General features: G+C 41.1%; 1 protein-coding gene across 9 annotated transcripts in view; it reads right to left on the bottom strand.

The window, feature by feature from the left end:
• HERC2 (HECT and RLD domain containing E3 ubiquitin protein ligase 2) overlaps positions 1-23,898 on the bottom strand; it is a 279,601-nt gene that overhangs the window by 111,742 nt on the left and 143,961 nt on the right. For 8 of the 9 annotated variants that reach the window (XM_045058960.1, XM_045058959.1, XM_045058962.1 and 5 more), the window contains 10 exons: positions 14,290-14,477; positions 13,004-13,196; positions 11,405-11,587; positions 9,042-9,223; positions 8,327-8,474; positions 8,052-8,248; positions 7,588-7,818; positions 6,581-6,719; positions 4,897-5,040; positions 1,732-1,874 (listed from right to left, as the gene is read on the bottom strand). In XM_045058960.1, the coding sequence (XP_044914895.1) occupies positions 1,732-1,874; positions 4,897-5,040; positions 6,581-6,719; positions 7,588-7,818; positions 8,052-8,248; positions 8,327-8,474; positions 9,042-9,223; positions 11,405-11,587; positions 13,004-13,196; positions 14,290-14,477 (1,748 nt within the window). The remainder of the gene's footprint in view (positions 1-1,731; positions 1,875-4,896; positions 5,041-6,580; positions 6,720-7,587; positions 7,819-8,051; positions 8,249-8,326; positions 8,475-9,041; positions 9,224-11,404; positions 11,588-13,003; positions 13,197-14,289; positions 14,478-23,898) is intronic. The other variant, XM_045058961.1, reaches the window with a different exon arrangement.

The following is a 23,898-nucleotide window of genomic DNA, read 5'->3' on the forward strand; positions in this document are numbered from 1 at the left end:
AAAAGTTCCCCCCTATTTAGTATTATAGCAGAAAGCTGCTTTCACAGGAAGGAAGGACCAAATTAGGTAAACAAGTAAATAGGGCTACAGACCACTGGGCTGCAGGTAAAGCTGCCCAGAGGAGAACTGATTAGCAAAAGAAAAGGTGCCTTGTTAACCTTGAGGTTACTTGCTCCATCAGTCTAATCCCCTAGGCTAGCTAACATAAACAGAGTTGGTGCCTCATGTCTGCTGTAAACAACCTTTGGCCGCCTCCAGAGCCAGGATTTTGTTTTGTATTAACCCAAACCCCTAATATCTTCAAGACCCCCTTTCCCTCACATCCATGAGTTAATGTTCATAATTTCATTGTCTCTTTGTGCACATCCATCACCATGTTTGTAAGCCTTCTGATCCTAATAAAAACAGGGCAAGGACCCTAATTCGGGGCTCTTGTCTTTTCCTGGACATTAACCATCTCTCGAATTTAATCCTGAGTCCTGCTTTCTTGCTAGACAAGAAAGAACTTTAGACCCAGCGTCTATGACAAAAAGGCACTTCAAACAGAATAACAATGATGGTTGAATTTTCATCTAAATCAATGGAGATAAAACAATGAAAGATCTCTCTTTGGTAGTCCTTCCCAATTCTTAAAGGATAACTCTAGTTTCCTTGTCTCCTTACACATCTTTCCTCTTAACACTGGGTACCTCCCAGTGTGATTCCAGGTTGCATTCTGCCCAATTTGCTCTTCAACTGCTTTCAATGCCCTCTTTTTATCTTTAGAAGTGACTAGAAACCCTGCTGTTCTATGGCTACTTCAACCTGACCCTCATCTTAGTGGTTTTTAGACCTAGCAAGTAGTTGGCATTCAGGCCAGTTCAAAGAAGGCACTGTACTGCTCCCTATTCTCATGCTCAATACTTCTTGCCTTCTCCCTTTGCACCCCACCTCCTTCCTACCTCAGTTCTTACTTTCTTGCTACCTACTTCTTCCTACCTCACTCTTGGACTACTGTCAGCCCTCCCATCAACCTGATACAGCTGCTTCCTCACTTCGGATCCAACTCCCTGCAGTCCTGGTCTCAAAGAATTTCTATTAGGGTATATTCTGCCTGGCAACTTGAGTACTCTAGGTTTGGTTTTTGTCTTTGATATTTTATCCAAAGTTTTTTACATATTACATAGAAAGAAGGATTTTTAGAAACATCTAGTCCCTCATGTTGCAGGCCATGAAAGTCCCCATAACTTTTAGACCTGATCACATGTGGCTATGGGAACATGCCCACAGCCTGATCCCTAAGCTACACTGTGCAGCACAGGTGCTCTGCGACAGGGCAAGGACCAAGAGCCTGGCAGCAACAGTGCATGCCCAAAAAAGCCTTTGCTTTTTTGTGAGTGGAACAAACATGCCAGTGCAATATTCCAAGGTCTAATGGGCTCCTTCAATAACAATTATTTCCTAGAAAAAGATCATGCCATGAATATTTGAGCATCTGACCCATGTTGAATCTCATTAACTTTTTCAAAGAATTCACATATATTCAAAATAAGGTTAAACTTCAACTCATTCCCCCTCTAACTAGTATTATAATGCTCTATGACAAACATGGTTAAAGCCTAACTAGTCATAAGAATTATTTTAGCATATTATTTAAAATTCAGAATATATCCTTAAGAAAATACACATCTAGGAAAAAAATTGTTCCAAATTTAGTGTACCAGATTAAAATTGCAGAGGCTGCTACCGTACCTCTAGCTCCTGTTTGTCAAATATGGCCTTCACTGGAGATGGCTGGGTGGCCGAGGCCAGTAACTGCTGCAAGAGGATCATTGGAGGCTGTGGCCCTTCAGGAGACATGTCCCCAAGGTCAGGGGATGCAGCTGCTCCATCATCTGAATATAAAAAAAAAATATGCACGACATCACATTTTCAACTCCTAACATCTCTTTACTATTAAAGATGTTGCACTGAACATGTTCTCTACCTCTTCAAGCACTAGACGATCAAAATCTTCAAGGCTCAGATATCAAAAATTAGTCTAAAAATTTTTCCACTCCCTGCTTTTTGGCATCTGTCCTTTATTGGTTCATCTATCTCCTCAGAGCCAAAAAGAAAAAAAAAAGCTACCTCCCAGATTTCTGCCTTTTGTCCAGTTCTTATATCTTCTCTTTCTTGGTGCACACTCATTGCTTCAGAAACCTCTTCTATGAACACTCCCTTTTTATTTTTAGCCTTGGCCTTTCCTGCTAACCCTTGTTCAGACCATAAACTGACACCAATTCCAGATATGTTGTGTGGTCAGGGTAACATCTTTTTGTCTGTTTTAATCTCTGAGCAGCTTTGAGTGAGGCATTTAGCACTTCCTGTTTGCCACAGGCCCACTGAGTCCCACTGCCTGGAGCCCACTCACCATTTGAGTTCGCTGGTTGGTTTGGTGACTTCAACTAATTCTCTAGACCACGGGTTGGAAAATCATTCTCTTGAAGTGACAGAGAGTAAACAGTTCAAGCTTATCAGCTGCATGGTCTGCCACAGCTACTCAATTCTGCCACTGAAGAGTAAAAGCCGCCTAAGATGACGTGTAAATAAGTAGGTGCGGCTGTGTTCCCATAAACTTTACAAAAACAGGTAACCATGATAATTTGTCAAGCCCTACTCTACAGAGCTATCTGGAGCCCCTACTCTGTCCCAACCGTGAGATAGTAACCCTGATTCAGTTCCTACAGAGCTACTCATCAGGGTGACCAGAGAGCAGTCAGTCCAATTCCCTGGTCTCTGGTTTCCTGATCTTCTATAATTATGGATAGTTTCCAAGGTCCCTACTGTCTAATACAGAATAAATCTGCACTTTCATTAGATTTACCTTATACTCAGCACATTAAAATTAAATTCACAATACCCTCTTAAGATTAAGAAACAGAAAACCGCACACTACACTAGGCTTTCTAATCTTCATCAGAGGCACGCCCTCCTGTCATCCCGGTAGCTCAAGCTTGAAACATCAGCCATCTTTGACTTTTCACTGGTTTCCCATGAGGTTATTATCAAAACCACCAGGTTATGATCTACTGGAACCACCTTTCCATCTTTTATGTCTTCCCCCAGAAAACACCTTATCACTTGACACAAAAGCAATTCTCTCACCTCCATGGCCTTCCTTTTTCAAATACACTTAAACCTCACTAGTAGACTTATCATCCTGAATATCAGTCCTTACCATACAGGTCCTGCCACAGCTCTAAGTCAGTCTTATGTTTTACCCTGGTATTCAAGGCATTCTATCACATGAATTCAGCTGACCTCTCCAGCTTTTGCCCCACATTCATCAATAAATCCTGAGCTCCTTGCAAAGTGAAGCACTTCAACATTCTCCTATATACTCACTGATACATCTGTGCTCCTATTGTCTCTTCCACCAAAATAGAGCTTCTTCATCATGCTGCACCTCAAGTCTGCCACACCCCTCAGAAGCTGCCCTCCCCAGCCCTCAGCCACCTGTATCCCCAAGACACTTGTGGAACTACAATTACACATTTCACAGTGCACTGGCATCATAACCTGTACAGAGCCATCTGCATTCATTTTCTCTTTTCACTCTGACCCCAGAGAGTTTGGGGTCATAAACAAGGACTATCTTGTTCCCTCTAATACTTTAGCACATCTTTTTTAAGAGTAGATAATCAAAAAATATTTTATGGCTTTTTTTTTCTATTCAAAGTAATATAAGCTTATTCCAGAAAATTGAATAAATATAGAAAAGTCTAAAGAAAATAAAGTCAGCTGGTATTCCAGTGTATGGATACACCACCTAATAATGGGCATAAAAGTGTCTCCAGTTTTCAACCTAAAAACAATACCAACAAAGAAGCCATAATGGGCATCCGTAAACACATATCTTCATGCCTTTTCATGTGATAAATTCCCACAAGATGACTCCCAGGTCAATGGAGATACAGAGCTAGACACAGAGATGCAGATACAGATGTGTGTGCGTGTGTACACACGTATTTAAAATTTTTTTTTTAAAGTTTATTCATTTTGAGAGACACAGTATGAGCAGGGAAGGGGCAGAGAGAGAGGGAGACACAGAATCTGAAGCAGGCTCCAGGCTCTGAGCTGTCAGCACAGGAGCCCAACGCGGGGCTCGAACTCACGAACCGCGAGATCATGACCTGAGCCGACGTCAGACACTCAACCGACTGAGCCACCCAAGCACCCCTAATACACATGTATTTTAAAGTGTAACATTTCTTCAATGTTGGTTGTACCAACTTAAATTCCCACAAGCAATGTGTTAAAGCAGTGCTACTTTAGATATGTATGAACCACCTTGGGGCCTTATTAAAATGCAAACTCTGATTTCTTAGGTCTGGGGTGTAGCCTGAGAATCTACGTGTCTAACATGCTCCTACGTGCCATCAGTGCTACTGGTCCATGAGCCACACTTTAACAAAGCAGGACACCACTGTTTTACTGTTTTCCCTCCCTTCCCATCAGATCCTTGAATGTGATAGAATGCCTTGAATACCAGGGTGAAACATAAGACTGACTTAGAGCTGTGGCAGGGACCTGTATGGTAAGGTCTGATATTCAGGATGATAAGTCTACTAGAGAGGTATAAGTGTATTTGAAAAAGGAAGGCCATGGAGGTGAGAGAACTGCTTTTGTGTCAAGTGATAAGGTGTCTTCTGGGGGTAGGCATAAAAGATGGAACGATGGATCTTTTGTCTTATAAGATTATGACACTGTCATTTGCACTTCATCAATTTCTGGCCAGGTTACACATCTTTCTCATGCATTTAAAAACCATCTCTATTTCCCTTTTTATGGACTACTTGCTCATGTCTTTTGCCTGTTTTCTATGGGAGTACCTGCATTCCTTACATATCTATAACAGCTTCCTTAAAAAGATACCTGTATGAGCAGCTGTGACCTCCTGAACAGCCGGCTGAGACAAGATCTGCCTAAGCTGGTCCTGGTGTGAAAGCAGCGCACGGCCCGCCTTCAGGATGTACAGTTTTAACTGCTGGCACCTCAGCAGCTCCAGGTCTACTTGTCCTGTGGGAGAAAAGGACTCAGAAACGGCACACCTTGCTTGGGCTCTTCTCCTCACCAGCTGTGTGGCCTTAGGGAAAGTGCTCTGCCTCCTGCACCACAGTGCCATGCCTGTAAAGTGGCACAAACAATGCCCTGCCCTGTAGGAATTAGTTGGACATGCCAAATACTGTCAATAATGAAGGACTTGCCTTTCTGGATAAGTATCCTCTACCTCCCCTGGGTCTTCCCCTTTTCCTGCTGCCCACGCAGCTACCTTGATGGATTAGGGTGAGAATTAAATGGTTTAACAAAGTTAGATCCATGTCAGTTATTATTAGTATAATCAATGTTTCCCATATTGCTAAAATTTCAACCAGATATCTATGTCACAAACAAAATATCTTCACCTTTTCTTGCCAACACTCCTCCAGGATGATTTTTTCTGATAGTCACAACGTACAGTTCTCTAACTCAACAAGATCATGGCACTCCCTGGAGTCTTACCTAAACAAATGACTGCAGTGGTGCCTGACAGCCAACTGAGGAGGAAGCTAAGCTGCCACAAAATGCAGGCAGACCACAAGTACAGCCGGATTATAGTTGTGGCAACAGTGTTCCAGCAGGGCATGTCAGAGGCCACAGAAGGCAACACAGCCAACAGCAACATAGGATGGAAGGGGATGGAGGATCACAGGTGCCTCTCAGGCATAAAGCCTGACTGCCTGGCAGCCAGGTTTATTCACTGTGAAGAGAAAGAGTGACTAAGGGATAAGGTTAGCGGAATTCTGAACATGCTGTGGTATACATGCACATGGCCCTCCAGCCAGAAATGTGAACTGGATATTCAGAGTTAAAGGTGATCGCTATCATAAATGTTGCAGCAGCAATCACAGGAATGGGGAGAAATGGGTGAAAAAGCTCAGTAAGAGTGGACACAATGAGCCAAAAGTTATGGAGAAACTCACAAGGATTTCCAATGTGCAAAGAATAGTCAAGGAGAAGAACTCTTCAAAGAACATGCAAGTGGCAACATAAGGAAAATTAAGGAAGCAGTATTCCAGACCAAAGGAAGGAAGGCTTTAAGCACAGGTGACCTTTGTTTTAGCCCAATGTCTATAGATATGAAGCAAGGCAGCTCTAAACATGCAGGCCTTACTGGGTCTGGCATTGATGAGGCCAGAAGCAAAGCTCCTAAAAGGCAACTGAACTAAAGAGCCATGGCTGGAGGGTTAACGGGGGGGGGAGAGAAAACACAGATTCTTCTTCAAACACAGTTTGTTCAGAATAAATGCTGGCACTGGAAAGTCGGGGAGCATGGGGTAGGGGTAGGGGGGAACCTAGGGATTCTTCAGACGCCACTCTCCCCATGGTGTCATTCTTGGTACTACACACTCTTATCACCATATTCAAGCTTTCATGTCCACTATAACTCAACAAATCGTCAATCTTTTGAAACCCAAAGACTTTGACAGTCACAGGAACTTGCTCTCACAAAATGACATTGTCCAAGCAATACCAGTTAAGATTGTAGTTGTTTCACCAAGAAGTACCATGTACTGACCTGCAAAACCCGGTTTAGGTGACTTCTTTACTTTGTGTTTTTCCAGTTTGCTTCCAGCAAGGTTTACCAATTGAGCCCAGACAGATAGCATAGGCTCTGTGAAGGGGAGGTTGGTGACACTGAATGCCACAGCAGGGAGCTAAAGCAAGAAGATAGAAACCTTCAAAGTCCATCCAATGAAATGAGCAAATGAAACGTTCTAAAAATTATCAAACCATGAATCTTAATTCTAAAATATACATATCGTAAGTCTTTTTATATCTGAAAATAATTTTAAAATATTCCATTAAAGATAAAATAGAGATTTATATGTATAGTAAATATAACCTAAATTAATTTTTTAACAACTTATCAATAATAATTATGTCAGGCTGGTGATGATTATCTCTTTAGGCATTTTCTATGCATTACATATTTTCTACAACATGCATGTATTCATTTATAAATCAAAAACAGTATTTTATAGAAATATAGTCAGGTTATACTTAGATTACATCAAAATAATATAAATGACTCTCTTTCCCTATACATCCTTAATTCACAGATTTAAGATGACAGCAGCTGCTACATAAGTCATGTCACTCAACACAATAAATAAGCATTTACGAAGAAAGGTCATTTTTTTAAGGAATCACTTTTAGGTTTCTTTAAAAGTTGAGTTGTTCAATAAAAGTCAGATTTCATAAATTTACATTTTAAGATAATTAAAACTAACAAACATAATTACCAGTACCTTCTATGTTACTAACACCCTTTTATGTCTTTGGGGGCTAAAATAAGACATGAACTAGTAATTTGTGTAACACCATGAGACCAGGCCCTATTTATCACAGACACAAAGCAAACAAGGGAAGATAGACATATGGCTTTCCTCAGGTTGCATAGTTTCCTAGACAGCGTGCATGAACTACAAGAATCAAGTTCATTCTAGCACTAATGTTAGCACTCAGTTCCAGCATAAAACTCCTCTGCCTTATTACCAAGTAACTGAATACAAGTTCACCTACTGGTTTGAGCTGATTCAATGGGCAAACGCGACACATCCGCATGTCTGAGAACTGTACAGTGATCCTGCCCTTTGGGGTGATGCGAGTCACCGTGCCTTCTCCAAACTCATCATGCATGACTTGTCCCCCCAGGCGCAGGCGACCATCGATGCCTCCGATCACAGCTAGGACTGCCATGAGGCCCCCCACCTCTGGGTTTTCGGAGTCAGGAAAGTAATCCTCTAACAGGGCCTAATGCAAACAGACAGCTAGTTTGAAGAAGACAGCCAAGGGTGCTGCCTGTTTCTTACACATTTATAACTAAGCCAAGTTCATTTTTATACTAGTTTCTTCAGTAGTTATTTCCACTACAATATGGTTTAAAATATCTTTAAACAAAATACATGTCATTTCAAAAGATAATTTAAAAGTGAAATCAACATTCTACAAAGAAAAACTAACAGATATGAAAACGCGGCACCCACCCCCTCTGGTGGCTTTCCTGTGCAGCTGCGGGTGACAGAGTGGAGCTGAGAGTTGATGTACTTGTTTATGAGGCCGTTCCACTGACCCAGGGAGTGGAGTGTGCGGAGCAGTGCCACCACCTCTTCTGCCAAGGTGCTGCTATGAGTGGCAGTCAGAGAGGCCTGTGGGCGTGCCCTCCGCCGCCTCAGAGTAGATTCTGAAAGAGACATGTGAGAGAGGAGCTACATGGTGCCCTGCTCACTGAACCAGGACACAAGTAAGGAGAGAGGCCCACCTCTGAGGAACGGGATATCTGAAGAACAGGTGGTGAGCAAGCTGCCCAAGAAACCAAACAGCTTTTCCACAAGGCATTTCATGTCCCTTGCCCTTTCGATCTTGTCCCATGATGGAAGCACTGCTTGCAGTAAATGCACAGCTAAGATCTGACAAAAGGCAATTTAAAACGGCAAACATTAAAGAAAACCATAATCTGTGGTTTTACGTTAAGAGATAACAGATTTTTATTTTCTTTTTTTTTGTCCCTCTAATGCAATTAATCATGTGAAAATTCAGATATCCATTATTTTACAACCAGATAATTACACCCAAGTTGATTAATGATATAGATTATCAGGAGTTGGAAAAAGCTACACTACAGATGCAGATATTCACTTAATTAAAAAATAATTCTTTTCAGCTTAATTCTTCTGAAGACAATTATACTACAACTCCTATGAAGCAGATAAGAGAAGCTGGTAGGATTTATCACTTCAAAGAAAAGCAAGTCAACTACAGTTTAGCAACTTAAAATCAATTTAAAATAATCAAGGACTTCAGCCCCTTGCACTAGAAAATCTACTTTGGGTTAGTTCCAGTTCTTTTCTGCACTCATTGAGTACAGGCACCTAATTATGATGACTGGGAGAATTGGTATCTTGATGCCACCTCTTAAGGGGATTGCACAGTTTCAAAATTCACACTGAACACCATCAGCCCAGCAGCACAATTACCTGTCGCTGCAGTGAGGCAGCAGTGAAAGGTGCATGTCCCTCCACAACCTTCATGAGCAGGGCAATCCACTGTGGGGAGCTGAGGGCAGCACACATGTGTGGCGTGAGTGCAATGCTCCGCACAAAGCCCAACGTGCACCAGCTCCGGTGCTGCTCCCGGCAGACCAGCCTGTTTGGGGAAGCTGCCACAGTGAAACAAACTAGCTTGGCACCAAATTTCTAGAAATAAATACTCAGCACAATCTACACTTTTAATGTACTTACCGTGTTATGTTCGATAATAGCCTACTTTACAAATATACTACAATTTCACTAATTCAAAATGAGAGGAGTGAGAGAAAACCCTACTAAAGGAACATTTTACAACACTTTTAAAACCTTCAAAGTACATGAGTAGCTCAAACCAATTAAGGAGTTTCATGTACTTATTATTTATAGGCAGTAAGAAAATGATTCACAATTCAAACAGCAGTTATTAGAGTACATCTTGTATATTTTAAAACCTCACGTGTTACATATCATCAGGGCACTTGGGTGGCTCAGTGGATGAAGTGTTTGACTCCTGATTTCAGCTCAGGTCATGATTTCACAATTCATGAGTTTGAGCCCACAAAGGGCTCTTTGCTGACAGCACAGAGCCTGCTTGGGATTCTCTCTCTGCCCCTCCCTGGCTCACGCGCACACATGTGCGCACACATGTGCTCTCTCGCTCTCTCTCTCTCAAAAATAAATACACTTTAAAAATAATAATAATAAATATCTCCCATGATCTTGTTTATATTTAATCTGCACCATAAATTTCCAATCCAAGTTTAATAAGTCTGCAGTAATAGAACAAGACTAGGAGGCTTTCATGAGGTTTATCCAATTTGACGGATGCAACTGACCCTGTCTGCTCCTCCTGGCTTCCAGGTCTCCACTCATGGGTACCCAGGGGCTTCCACTCTTTCCTGTCAGAGGCCCACCTGCCAGGGCCCAGCCCTCCTGCTCTCTAGGCTTCCAGAGGCACTGCCATCAGACACAAGTTCATGCCTGCACTCAGTTACACTCACACACACACACACACACACACACACACACACACACACACACAACTTTCACAGTCACACCCTACCACAATCCTACATACTCATTTTCATAGTCACTGATATACTGACACACAATCACTCATAATTACCACACACACTCACAAACACACCCAGCTACTCACACACATTCCCTTCCCCACTTCACACTCACACCTGTAGCCACTCACATACTCAGTCTCACTCAGAGACAAATTCTCCCATACTCACAAGCACTCTCACACATACACACACACTCACTCCTCCCACTCCATCAACTCCTTCTCTCCACACTTAGACATATTCACATTTTCATGCAAACATTTCAGTGGGTTGAACTGTATCCCCCAAAATTCATGTTCATCCAAAACCTCAGAATGTGGCCTTATTTGAAAATAAACTCTTTGCAGATGTACTTCCTTAAAGTAAGGATTGATATAATACTGTATTGGATCAGAGTGGACCTTAAATCCAATGAAAGTCCTTATAAAGAAGCAGAAAAGGACATAAAGAGACACAGGGCAGTCCTTTGTGTGAAAATGAGGCAGAGCCTGGAGTGCTGTGGCCTCAAGCTAAGATACCCTGGAGGTACCAGAGCTGGAAGAGACAGAAAGGATCCTCTTTTAAAGTCTTTGCAGGGAACACAGCCCTGCTGACACCTTGATGTTAGACTTCTGGTCTCCAAAAATCCTTGATGTTGGAAAATGTGGTCTCCATAACTCCATTATGGGGTGAACTGTGTCCTACCTGCCTCCCAAAATCAGTATGTTGAAGTCCTAACCCCTAGTACCTTAGAATGTGACCTTATTTGGAAATGGGTCCAGGGGAGATATAATTTGTTTAGAAGAACTTAAACTAGGTTAAGGTGGGTCCCTAATCCAATTATGACTGGTAACCTTATAAAAAGGTGAGATTTGGAGACAAACACACACAGGTAAATATGAGGTCAGTAATCTACAAACTAAAGAATGTCAAAGATTGCCAGCAAACTACAGGAGGTAGGGGAGAGGCCTAGAACAGATCCTTCCCTCACAGCCCTCAGAAAGAACCAGCTCTGCTGACACCTTGAACTTCTAGCCTCTAGAACACGGAGAAAAAAATTTCTATTATTTAGGCCACCCAAGTGTATGGTACTTTGATGTGGCAGCCCAAACAAACTAACCAAGTTTGCAGTAAATTGTTACAGCGGCCCTAGGACACTAATACACACGCACACTCACCCACATGCTCACACTCACTGACACACACACCAAATTCATAGCCCCAGTACTCTGTAGGCCAAAACTATTCATTGCATACATGTCTTGTCCGTCGTTCCACTTTCCACTAACATTCGCAGCAGTCCACACAGGGTCTTGGTGGCTTCACTCTGCATGATTTCAGCATGGACTCCAGCAGAGAGACAAAGAGTTTGTAGTAAATTAACAGTACTGGTAAGCATCATTGCAGTGGGATGAATGTTCCTTTCAATTTGTTCAGCTTCTGGAAAAAAAGTATCAAAATAAGAAGCTATATTCTCAAATAGAACTGGAAAATATCCCTGCATGTAACTTAAGGGATTTCATAACACAGTTTTTTAAGGAATTTAATATCACAATTTTTACTGTGGAAAGGGAAGTAGCTCTTTACAAGAAAAGAATTCAAAATACACTAAACACCGTAATCATCTCTGTCCCCACCTTCCTCAAAGAAAATAAGCCTTCCAAATTACAGTTTAATTTTTTAAAGCTATCTCCACATATGGCTCAGAAGCACTAAAACAATTACAAGGATTTATTCTTTTAGAAAGACAAGTTATCAAATGTCAAAAACTGCTTGCTGATGAGCTAGCTATGCCCTGGATGAAGACAGAAGTGCCTGCTCTATGGAGGGGAAGCAGAGGCTCATGTGTCAAAGCCACTGACTTTCTGACAAGGGGGCACATGACAGCCAAGCTATAGTTCTGTCACTTAGCCAGCTCTGCTCAGGTTCTGACTTGTCTGAGTGAAGACCCCAGACAGAGAACTGGGAGGAGGGACAAGTGGCCTAGACATCGTGTGCTCAGACACAGTGATAACAAAACCAGCCCTGACCAACTAAGCATGACTCCAAATTTCACATATGTTACTCCCAACAGCTCCACAAGGCATCATCTGTTTACATCTGAGGGGGCGTGGGCCCCCACAAGTGACATGGATGGAGCAGAGCCTTTTCCACTCTCCATACCACCCATCTTCTACTGAGCTCAGCCTCTTAGGTTTCCTCTCCTGACCATACAAGTGACTTCCAAAGCCTGACCATGCAGTGCATACAGCTAGCACCTGAGCCCCAGGAATCAGCCCAGGCCTCCTGGACAGTCTCACCAAGACCAGCCATGGGAAGTTTCATTCATACATCCCAAAGTCTTTTGGACACATTGGAGAATGTCATGAAGTCCTCCTCCCACAACCTTGGATTTACTTAGATAGGATTTAACTTTCTGGGTTCACTCCAAATTTTCATTTCTGGTTTCCTTAAGGTAATACTGTACTGACTAATTCCACATTATTCCTAGTCCACCAGGCACTGACTCACTACCTCACACAGGAGACTCAGAGCCAAATGAGAAGGTCCACTAGAGGTAAAGACATAGCAAGCAAGCCCTACAGTGCCAAACTTTACTGGACTGTCCCCAAAGGGAGCAAGGGAGTCAAATCCAGCTAGGCTGCCAGTTACCAGAGCCATGCTTTTAACTCCTATATCAGAATTACCTGGGGCTTATTTAAACTGAACCTTTAGGGGCAAGTCCAAAACTACAGAGCACTGTCTGCAGGTGAGTTCTGACACACTGTTCTCACTTCCAGATGAAAAGGACAGCCAGCTAGCATTAGCACACAGCTTGCCAAGCTGCCCCAGACTAAACAGCCCCAAGGCACCCACCAGAGTCATCCTCTGTGTCCGAGTCCTCTGCTGAGGGCTGTGTTGAGGCTGGCAGCTCCGCCAACTTGAGGTCATACTTCCCTTCTTTCCCCATCCTGTAGGAGTTGGTGCTGCCTGTGTCCCACTGGACCCTGATCCATCCGTCCTCTCCAAGTTCACCAATCACACGCCCAAGACCAGGAGGAGGTCCATCCTGAGGAAGCCAAAACAAAGATCAGTTAAGAGGGCCCACGTCTGTTCTGTCACACAAAGCCTGTAAGGACTGCTGTGTCACTGTGCCCACAGACTGCTCCAAACCCACCTGCACCATGCACAGCTCACATCATCACCTTAAATCAAACATCAGGAAATAACTGGCTTATGCTCCTTTACCAAAGAGGTAAATGGGAAAAGAATTGCATCAATCAGCATCCTCCCTAAACCAACTAGAGATGAGGCTTTCCAGCCTAGTCCTGATGCCCTATTCCTTGGCTCGATCCCTCCATTGGGCTTCAAAATACCAGAAACCTGAAACAAGCACCAGCATCTCCTGTTTTCTTCTTGTTCTTCAGTTTTCTCTCTGGAACCTAGAGTGGAGACTCCGTCTCTCATGTCTATGAGTGAAACCTGTTTTTAGGATGCTGCTACCTGTTCTAGGACACTTCTGAAATGATTCTGGTAAGACCCATGCTTAACAGTGAGGTTAAGAAAACCTAGAGGTGCCAAGAATGCTACCACACTGTAGGAAGGTGAGCACTATCCTTAGCTAGTGACTACGGTAATAACACAGACACCAGTCCCCACAATCTCTCCTTGTGAGACCTCACAGAAGCTTGGGAGTGATATGCCACAAGGAGAAACAGAGAGGTGGCCACCACCCAGCTGGCACACCTGAAACTGCTAGGTTGGGGCACTTAATTGGGCACATGGCCACCACCTCTCAGCACCTGGGTTTTTCTGCCTCACAGCTTTTAGAACACTATTAATAAGATGAAGTCTACTCTTTCCTGCTTACTCCTGCTCCTACTCTAGGCTCCCCCTCAAATTGAGCCCATGCCAGTAAGTTTTCTAAAAACAGCCATGACTCCTTAAATACATGATCCTGCTTGAGGTGCCCCTACAGCCACTGATACTCTCTACTTGTTTTGACTCTATTCACCTGCCCAGGAATCCACAACTACGTCATCTGTCAATTGCATAGGCCCTGAGTTAACATAGTTATATATTCCAATTCCACCCACTAAGAGCAAGCAAGTAAGGATGGTGACTAATGTGTGGCTAATGTGTTTAAAATCAAATCTGAGTACCTGATCACCCCATTTCCAATCAACGCCTCTCATGACCCTGGTTCCAATCTTCATCATGGCAGCTAGTTCTGGCCCTGAAACTGGCAGCTGTACAGGAGCCGTTTCCTTTCTCGTCTCTTCCAAAACTGTAGCAGAAGCTCCTCGGGCAGAAGCATTCATATCCTCTTCAATATTATCACAACTAGGACCTATCAGAGCATCAAAAACAGCAGGTGAGCCAACAAGTAGTTACAATATCCTAATCTTAATACACTTTTTTAATTTTTTTTAATGTTTATTTATTTTTGAGAGAGAGAAACAGAGTATGGGGGAGGGGCAGAGAGAGAGGGAGACACAGAAACTGAAGAGGCTCCAGGCTCTGAGCTGTCAACATAGAGCCTGATGCAGGGCTCAAACCCATGAACCATGAGATCATGACGTGAGCTGAAGTCAGGTGCTTAACCCACTGAACCACCCAGGCACCCCTTAATATACTTTTTTCAAAAATTAGTAAGGACTGATGAAAATAATTTTAAAGAATCTATAGTGTATAGTGTATTATCAATATAATAAGTACCATGAAAGATTTATTGATGAGAATTTAAAAAGATAAAAGGAGAACCAAATATATAAATATATATCAGAAGAGGGGCACCTGGGTGGTTCAGCTGGTTAAGAAGTCAACTCCTGTTTTCGGCTGAGGTCATGGTCTCATAGTTCGTGAGTTCGAGCCCCACATCGGGGCTCTGCACTGACAGTGTGGAGCCTGCTTGGATTCTCTCTTTCTCCCTCTCTGCCCTTCCCTGCCCCTCCCTCTCTCTCTCTCTCTCAAAATAAATAAACTTTAAAAAAAATGTTTAATTAAAGAAAAGTATCAGAAGATATAAAAGATATAGAATGATCAACAGAGACATTTACTCTACTTCTAGGAATTATGCCCCCTCTTCCAAAAAAAGCAAATGATTAAGTTAGAAAAATACTCATCACATGTTTTATTAGAATAGTAAAGCAAAGGATAACCACCTAAATGTCTAACAATGAGAAATTAACAAACTTTAATTATGATACTATGCAGAAAAGAGCTAAGAACAGCAGGCCTGATACCACTGTCCTTAGAAAGGGCTGGCTTGCAAGGTAGCCCTCAGCTGGCCTCTGAGAACCTGGATCTCAGGAGGGCTCCCACCCCTCCCTGATAAGAGGCCTCACAGTGCCTAAACTATTTGTACAATGTGGTCTCTGCTTAAACCTGCTTCCTTCTAGGGGTCTAGAAATTGGGTATATGCCAGGAGGTGCCTACATGACCTGCCCCTGTGCAAATCCTAGGTGCTGAGTCTCTCATGAGCTTCCCAGGTAGACAACATTTCACATGTACAATCAACAACTCTTTGCTGAGAATGAACTTCATCCTGTGTGACTCCACTAGGACAGGACTCGTGTCAGTTTCTCCCGGACTTTTCCCATGTGCCTCTTCCCTTCACTGATTTTCCTTCCTAGTCTTTCACTGTAGTAAATCTTAGCCCTCAGTGTGACTATACCCGGAGTCTGATAAGGTCTTCTCACAAAGCACTGAATCTGGGCGTGGTCTTAGGGACTCTGACACAGGGATGGCAGCAGTAGGAATCTCTAGAACAACCTTGACTAGCTGAAATATTGCGTAAGTATTGTTTGGTAAAAGGAAGAATGAAGGGGTGGAGTATGATGAATATTTGGTCCTTGATGGCAATGAAATCATCCATAATATAAAACAGAAGCGGGGCGCCTGGGTGGCTCAGTAGGTTAAGCAGCCAACTTCGGCTCAGGTCATGATCTCGCGGTCCGTGAGTTTGAGCCCCGCGTCGGGCTCTGTGCTGACAGCTCAGAGCCCGGAGCCTGTTTTGGATTCTGTGTCTCCCTCTCTCTGACCCTCCCCCGTTCATGCTCTGTCTCTCTCTCAAAAATAAATAAACGTTTAAAAAAAAATAAAAAAAAAAAAAAGAAGCTGAACCATCAGCTACAAGAAGTAAAATTTACAAATGGATTTTAAAATAGTGAATTTAACCCCAGGAATCAGCGTGCTGGATCCCCTGGCTGCTTTTGGTCTTGTTGGCTAACCTGAGGTGGGGGGAAAGGGGAAAGTACAGTCCTGGTAACTCCTTCAGTCTTTGTTCTCTCCTCCAAGTGGGAGGAAAAGGTGCCCAAACATTCCCAAAGGTGGGCTTGGGTGGGTCAAAAATGTACATAGTCTGTGATCCTCTCTCCTCCAAAAGGGATTTAAAAAATAAACGGTTATTCAATTCTTAGGGCTGGAGTAAAGCTTTAGATAAAGTAAAGCTTTTCCCCAGTTTTACTAGGAAAAAAAATATTCTTTTCTTCAGCCCAGCTCAATGGTGCCTCAGTGAGACCTCAAAAAGGGCATCTGTTACATTCCAGCTAGGAGCTCCCTGGCAGATATAATGCTAACCCTATAAATGCCAAATTTACTGCAAAGGATTTGAATACATTTGCAATAAGAAAAAAAGGGGGACCTTTTTTTAAGTGCTTTTGTATTTTGTGGTTGTGATATCTGATGCATACATAAAGTTAATATAAAGTATTACATGCTTATAATTTTTTTCTTAATGTTTTTATTTATTTTTGAGGGAGAGGGAGAGATAGAGCATGAGCAGGAGAAGGGCAGAGAGAGAGGAAGACAAAGAATCCAAAGCAGGTTCCAGGCTCTGAGCTGTCAGCACACAGCCTGTTGCAGGGCTTGAACCCATGAACCATGAGATCATGACCTGAGCTGAAGTCGGACACTCAATTGACTGAGCCACCCAAGCACCCTGCTTATAATATCTTATATTAAAGAAAAATAATCCTAATCAAGGAAAGCGGTAAATATAGATATGTATTCATAGGACACAATTCCCTTGCTTTCTGTAGCCAGGAGGAAGGTTGAAATTTAAACTCCTAACAAAGGCCCCCATAATTAATAATTTGTGCTATGACTTTTACCTATTTGGATCCTCTGGAAAAAAGGGAGATGATATAAAAAGAGAAGCAATTTCTAGATGGAAATACAAGTTTGAGACTTTTTAAAAGCATTTTTTAATTACTCATGAGGTCTTACGAAATCAGATGCATGACTCATAGAGGCTGACTGTTTTCTAGACTGATGCATATTTTTGAATTGTGTCATGCGGACACAAAGATTGAGAAGACCAAAGAGCTTAAGAAAGCCTTGCTTTTTCACTTGGACTTAGAAGACCGATGCTGCAGTATTTCAAAGTTCACACAAAAAACATTAGAAACCAATCAGATCTAATAGACACACATATATACAGAACTGAAAAAAAGCAGGATACACAATCTTCTCAAGGGTACATGGAACATTCTCTGGGATAGCCCGTATACTAGACCACAAGTCTCAATAAACTGAAATATACTATAATCATACCAATTACCTTCTCCAACAACTACAGAATGAAACTGGAAATAACAAAAGAATACTACAAATTTTACAAGTATATGGAAATTAAATTACAAACACTTAACCACCCAAAGTAAAAAAAAAATCATGAGAGAAATTTTGTTAGTACCCAAAATCTATAAAGAATTTATCAAACTCAACACACAAAACACAAATAATCCAGTTAAGAAATGGACAGAAGACGTGAATAGACACTTTTCCAAAAACATCCAGATGGCTAACAGACACATGAAAAAAATGCTCACCATTACTCATCATCAGGGAAATACAAATCAAAACAATGAGATACCACTTCACACCTATCAGAATGGCTAAACAAGAGGCGTGGGTAAGGATGCGGAGAAAAGGGAACACTCCTACACTACTGGTGGGAATGTAAACTTGTGCAGCCACTCTGGAGAACAGTATGGAGGTTCCTCAAAAAGCTAAAAATAGAAGTACCCTACTAATCCAGCAATTGCACCGTTATTTACCCAAAGAATACAAAAATACAGATTTGAAGGGGTACATGCACCCCAATGTTTACAGCATTATCAACAATAGCCAAACTATGGAGAGAGCCCAAATGTCCATCAACTGATGAATGGATAAAGAAGCTGTGGTATACACACACAAAAAAACACTCTCTCTCTCTCTCTCACTCTCTCTCTCTCACACACACACACACACAGACACACACACACACACTGAAATATTACTCAGCCATCAAAAAGAATGAAATCTTGCCATTTGCAGCAATGTGATGGAGCTAAAATATATTACGCTAAGCAAAATAAGTCTATGAGAGAGAAACAAATACCATATGATTTCACTCATATGTGGAATTTAAGACACAAAACAGATGAACATATGGGAAGGGAGGGAAAGAAGAAAGAGAGAAACAAACCACAAGAGACTCTTAATGATAGGGAACAAACTAAGAGTTAATGGAGGGAGGTGGGTCAGAGGTGGGTTAGACGGGTGATGGGTATTAAGGAGGGCACTTGTGATGAGCACTAGGTGTTGTACATAAGTAATGATCACTGAATTCTACTCTTGAAACCAATATTGCACTGTATGTTAATTAACTAAAATTTAAATTAAAAAAAATACTTTGAGACGAATGAAAACAAAAACACAACATACCAAAACTTATAGGATGCAGAAAAAGCAGTGCTATTGGGGAAATTGTTATCTACAAAGGCATACATTGAAAAAAGAAGAGGGTGCCTAGGTGGCTCAGTGGGTTAAAAGTCCAACTCTTGATTTCAGCTCCAGTCATAATTTCATGGTTCGTGAGTTTGACCCCCATGCTGGGCTCTGCACTGACAGTGCACAGCCTGCTTAGAATTCTCTCTCTCTCTCTCTCTGTCTCTCTCTCTCTCTCTCTGCCTCTCCCCTACTTGCATACACACACTCTCTCTCAAAATAAATAAACTTAACAAAAATGAAGAAGAATCTCAAATCAGTAACTTAACTCTACACCTGGAGGAACTAGAAAAATAAGAACACAATAATATACCCATAGCAGAAAGAAAGAAAGAATAAAAACTAGAGCAGAGATAATAATTAAAAAACAATAGAATCAATAAAAGTCAGTTTTTTGGAAAATATCAAAAAAATGACAAATGTTTAGGCAGATTAAGAAAAAAGAGACAAGACGCAAATAACTAAAACCAGAAATGAAAGTGAGGACATTACTACTGATTCTACAGAAATAAAAAGAACAGTAAGAGAATATATGAACAACTATACAACAACAAATTAGCTAACCTAGATGAAATGGATAAATTCCTAGAAACACCCAAATGATCTGAACTGAGTTAAGAAGAAATAGAAAATGTGAGTAGACCTAGAATAAGTAAAGAGACTGAATCGGTAATCAAAACCTCTCGCGGGGCGCCTGGTTGGCGCAGTCGGTTAAGCATCCGACTTCAGCCAGGTCACGATCTCGCGGTCCGTGAGTTCGAGCCCCGCGTCAGGCTCTGGGCTGATGGCTCGGAGCCTGGAGCCTGTTTCCGATTCTGTGTCTCCCTCTCTCTCTGCCCCTCCCCCGTTCATGCTCTGTCTCTCTCTGTCCCAAAAATAAACAAAAACGTTGAAAAAAAAAATTAAAAAAAAAAAAAAAGATGCTATAGTTGAGATGCAATCTCAAATGGCTGCCACGACGGCAAGCAGGGATGAAGCAGAGCAGCAAATAAGCGAGCCTAACACAGCACCAGTAATAATAATCATTTATAAGTTATTCGATTTTCTTAAAATAAAAACAAAAACAGCTTCAAACATCACACAACTAAATAAACCCACAACAAGAAACTTTAAGAGGTGACAACATGGCCTCAGAATCCGTGGAGGCGATGGCCAGGTGGTGAGGGCATCATTGTTCCTCAAACTGAGATGGTGGTCTCCCAGGCCTGTGCCTCTACTATGAATTTCCTCACTACCTAGGTTAGGTTAGGGGATCTCAGAAGCATTCCTACCATGATTTCCTGATTCAGAGCATCTCTAGGATTCAGGCAAATTGTTGTGGTTAAGAGTTTTCTCAAGAACAATCAATTCAGGATGGCTTCTAACACAAAGTTAGTCTTTTATGACATCATTGTTCATAATGTCCACCAAAAACTCAGTAAATAATAGTTTAATAAGCTTATCTGTGAATAAATTGGTATAATTCATAAGAATGTAATCAGAAATTTCTGCAAAACGTGTTTATAATCACAATTAACCAAATTCCAAAGTATTTCATGTACTTGTACTCAAATTTTGCTCATTTAATATAAAAATTTCTCCATATCCCTAAAAAGTTGCTTCCTGAAAATATTAGTCAATGGACTAAATGCTCCAATCAAAAGACACTGGGTAACAGAATGGATCAGAAAACAAGATCCATCTACATGCTGTTTACCAGAGACCCATTTTAGACCTAAAGGCACCTTCAGATTCAAAATAAGGGGATAGAGAACCATCTATCATGCTAATGGTCAACAAAAGAAAGCCAGAGTAGCCATACTTATATCATACAAACTAGATTTTAAAATAAAGACTGTATCAAGAGATGAAGAAGGGCATCATATAATAATTAAGTGGTCTATCTACAAAGAGGACCTAACAACTGTAAACATTTATGCGCCAAACGTGAGAGCACCCAAATATATAAATCAATTAATCACAAACATACAGAAACTCATTGACAATAATACCATAAAAACTCATTGACAATAATACCATAATAGTAGGGAACTTCAATATCCTATTTACAACAATGGACAGATCATCTAAACAGAAAATCAACCAGCAAACAATGGCTTTGAATGACACACTGGACCAGATGGACTTAACAGATATATTCAGAACATTTCATCCTAAAGCAGAATACACATTCTCCTCAAGTGTACATGGATCTCCATGGATCTCTGCACATCTCCAGAACAGATAACATACTAGGACACATATCAGCCCTCACCAAGTACAAAAAATTGAGATCTGGGGCGCCTGGGTGGCGCAGTCGGTTAAGCGTCCGACTTCAACCAGGTCACGATCTCGCGGTCCGTGAGTTCGAGCCCCGCGTCGGGCTCTGGGCTGATGGCTCAGAGCCTGGAGCCTGTTTCCGATTCTGTGTCTCCCTCTCTCTCTGCTCCTCCCCCGTTCATGCTCTGTCTCTCTCTGTCCCAAAAATAAAATAAAGGTTGAAAAAAAAATTTAAAAAAAAAAAAAAAAAAATTGAGATCATACCATGCATACTTTCAGACCACAACACCATGAAACCTGAAATCAACCACAAGAAGAAATTTGGAAAGACAACAAATACTTGGACTAAAGAATATCCTGCTAAAGAATGAACGGGTTAACCAACAAGTTAAAGAGGAAATTAAAAAGTACATGGAAGTCGATGAAAATGATAACACCACAGAGCAAAACCTCTGGAACACAGCAAAGACAGTCATAAGAGGGAAGTAAATAGCAATCCAGACCTTCTAAAGAAGGAAGAAAGATCTGATACACAACGTACCTTATACCTTAAAGATCTGGAAAAAGAACAGCAGATAAAACCCAAAACCAGCAGAAGACAGGAAATAATAAAGATGAGGGCAGAAATCAATGCTATTGAAAAAAAAAAAAAAAAAAAAAAAAACCAGAACAAATGAATGAAACCAGGAACTGATTCTTTGAAAGAATTAACAAAGTTGATACACCCCTAGCCAGTTTGATTAAAAAGAAACAGGAAAGGACCCAAATAAAATCAAGAATGAAAGAGGAGATATCACAACCAACACTGCAGAAATACAAACAATAATAAAAGAATATTATGAACAATTATATGCCAATAAACGGGGCAATCTGAAGAATTGGACAAATTCCTAGAAAGATATACACTACCAAACTGAAACAAGAATAAATAGAAAATTTGAACAGATCCATAACCAGTAAATAAATCAAATTAGTAATCAAAAATATCCCCAAGAAACAAGAGCCCAGAGCCGGATGGCTTTCCAGAGGAATTCTACCAAAAGTTTAAAGAAGAGTTAACACCTATTCTTTTGAAGCTATTCCAAAAAATAGAAATGTAAGGAAGGCTTCCATTCCAAACCCAAAGCCTGACTAAAAAGAAGAACTACAGACCAATTTCCCTGATGACCATGGGTGCAAAAATTCTCAACAAGATAGTAGTCAACTGGATCCAACAATACATTAAAAGAATTATTTACCACGACAAAGTGGGATTTATACCTGAGATGCAGGACTACTTCAATATCTGCAAAATAATCAATGTAATACATTACATCAATAAAAGACAGGACGAGAACCACGTGATCCTCTCAATAGATGCAGAGAAAGCATTTGACAAAATATAGCATGTTTTCTTGGTAACAACCCTCAAGAAAGTAGGGATAGAAGGATCACACCTCAAGATCATAAAAGCCATATATGAAAGACCCACCACTAATATCCTCAATGGGGAAAAACTTAGAGCCTTTCCCCTAAGGTCAGAAATATGACAAGGATGTCTACTCTCGACAGAATTATTCAACATAGTATTGGATGTCCTAGCCTCAGTAATCAGACAACACAAAGGAATAAAAGGCATCCAAATCAGCAAGGAGGAAGTCAGACTTTCACTCTTCACAGACAACATGATACTCTATACGGAAAACCCAAAAGATTCCACCAAAAAACTACTAGAACTGATCCATGAGTTCAGCAAAGTCATAGGATATAAAGTCAATGCACAGAAATTGGCTGCTTTTCTATACACCAATAATGAAGCAACAGAAAAAGAAATCAAGGAATCAATCCCATTTATAATTGCACCAAACAACATTAAATACCTAGGAATAAACCTAAACAAAAAGGTGAAAAATCTATACACTGAAAACTATAGAAAGCTTACGAAAGAAATAGAAGAAGACACGAAAAAAAGGAAAAATATTCCATGCTCCTGGATTGGAAGAAAAAATATTAAAATGTCAATACTACGCAAAGCAATCAACATATTCAATGCAGTCCCTATCAAAATAACACCAGCATTCTTCACAGACTAGAACAAACAATCCTACAATTTGGATGGAACCAAAAAAGGCCCCAAATAGCCAAAATGGTCCTGAAAAAGAAAACCAAAGCTGGAGGTGTCACAATCCCAGACTTCAAGATGTACTATAAAGCTGTAATCATCAAGACAGTATGGTAGTGACAGAAAAAAAGCAACTCAGATAAATGGAACAGAATAAAGAACCCAGAAATGGATCCACAAACGTATGGCCAACTAATCTTTGACAAAGCAGGAAAGACTATCCAATGGAATAAAGACAGTCTCTTCAGCAACTGGTGCTGGGAAAACTGGATAGCGACATGCAGAAAAATGAACCTGGACCGCTTTCTTACATCATACACAAAAATAAACTCAGAATGGATGGAAGACCTAAATGTGAGACAGAAAGCCATCAAAATCCTCGAGGAGAAAGCAGGCAAAAACCTCTTTGATCTTGGCCACAGCAACTTCTTAACACGTCTCCGGAGGCAAGGGAAACAGAAGCAAAAATGAACTATTGGGACCTCATCAAGATAAAAATCTTCTGCAGGGCAAAGAAAATAATCAACAAAACTAAAAGGCAATCAACGGAATGGGAGTAGATATCTGCAAATGACATATCAAATAAAGGGTTAGTATCCAAAATCTATAAAGGAACTTATCAAACTCAACACAC

Source organism: Felis catus, chromosome B3 (genome assembly GCF_018350175.1).
Source record: "Felis catus isolate Fca126 chromosome B3, F.catus_Fca126_mat1.0, whole genome shotgun sequence".
Taxonomy (NCBI): Eukaryota; Metazoa; Chordata; class Mammalia; order Carnivora; family Felidae; genus Felis; species Felis catus.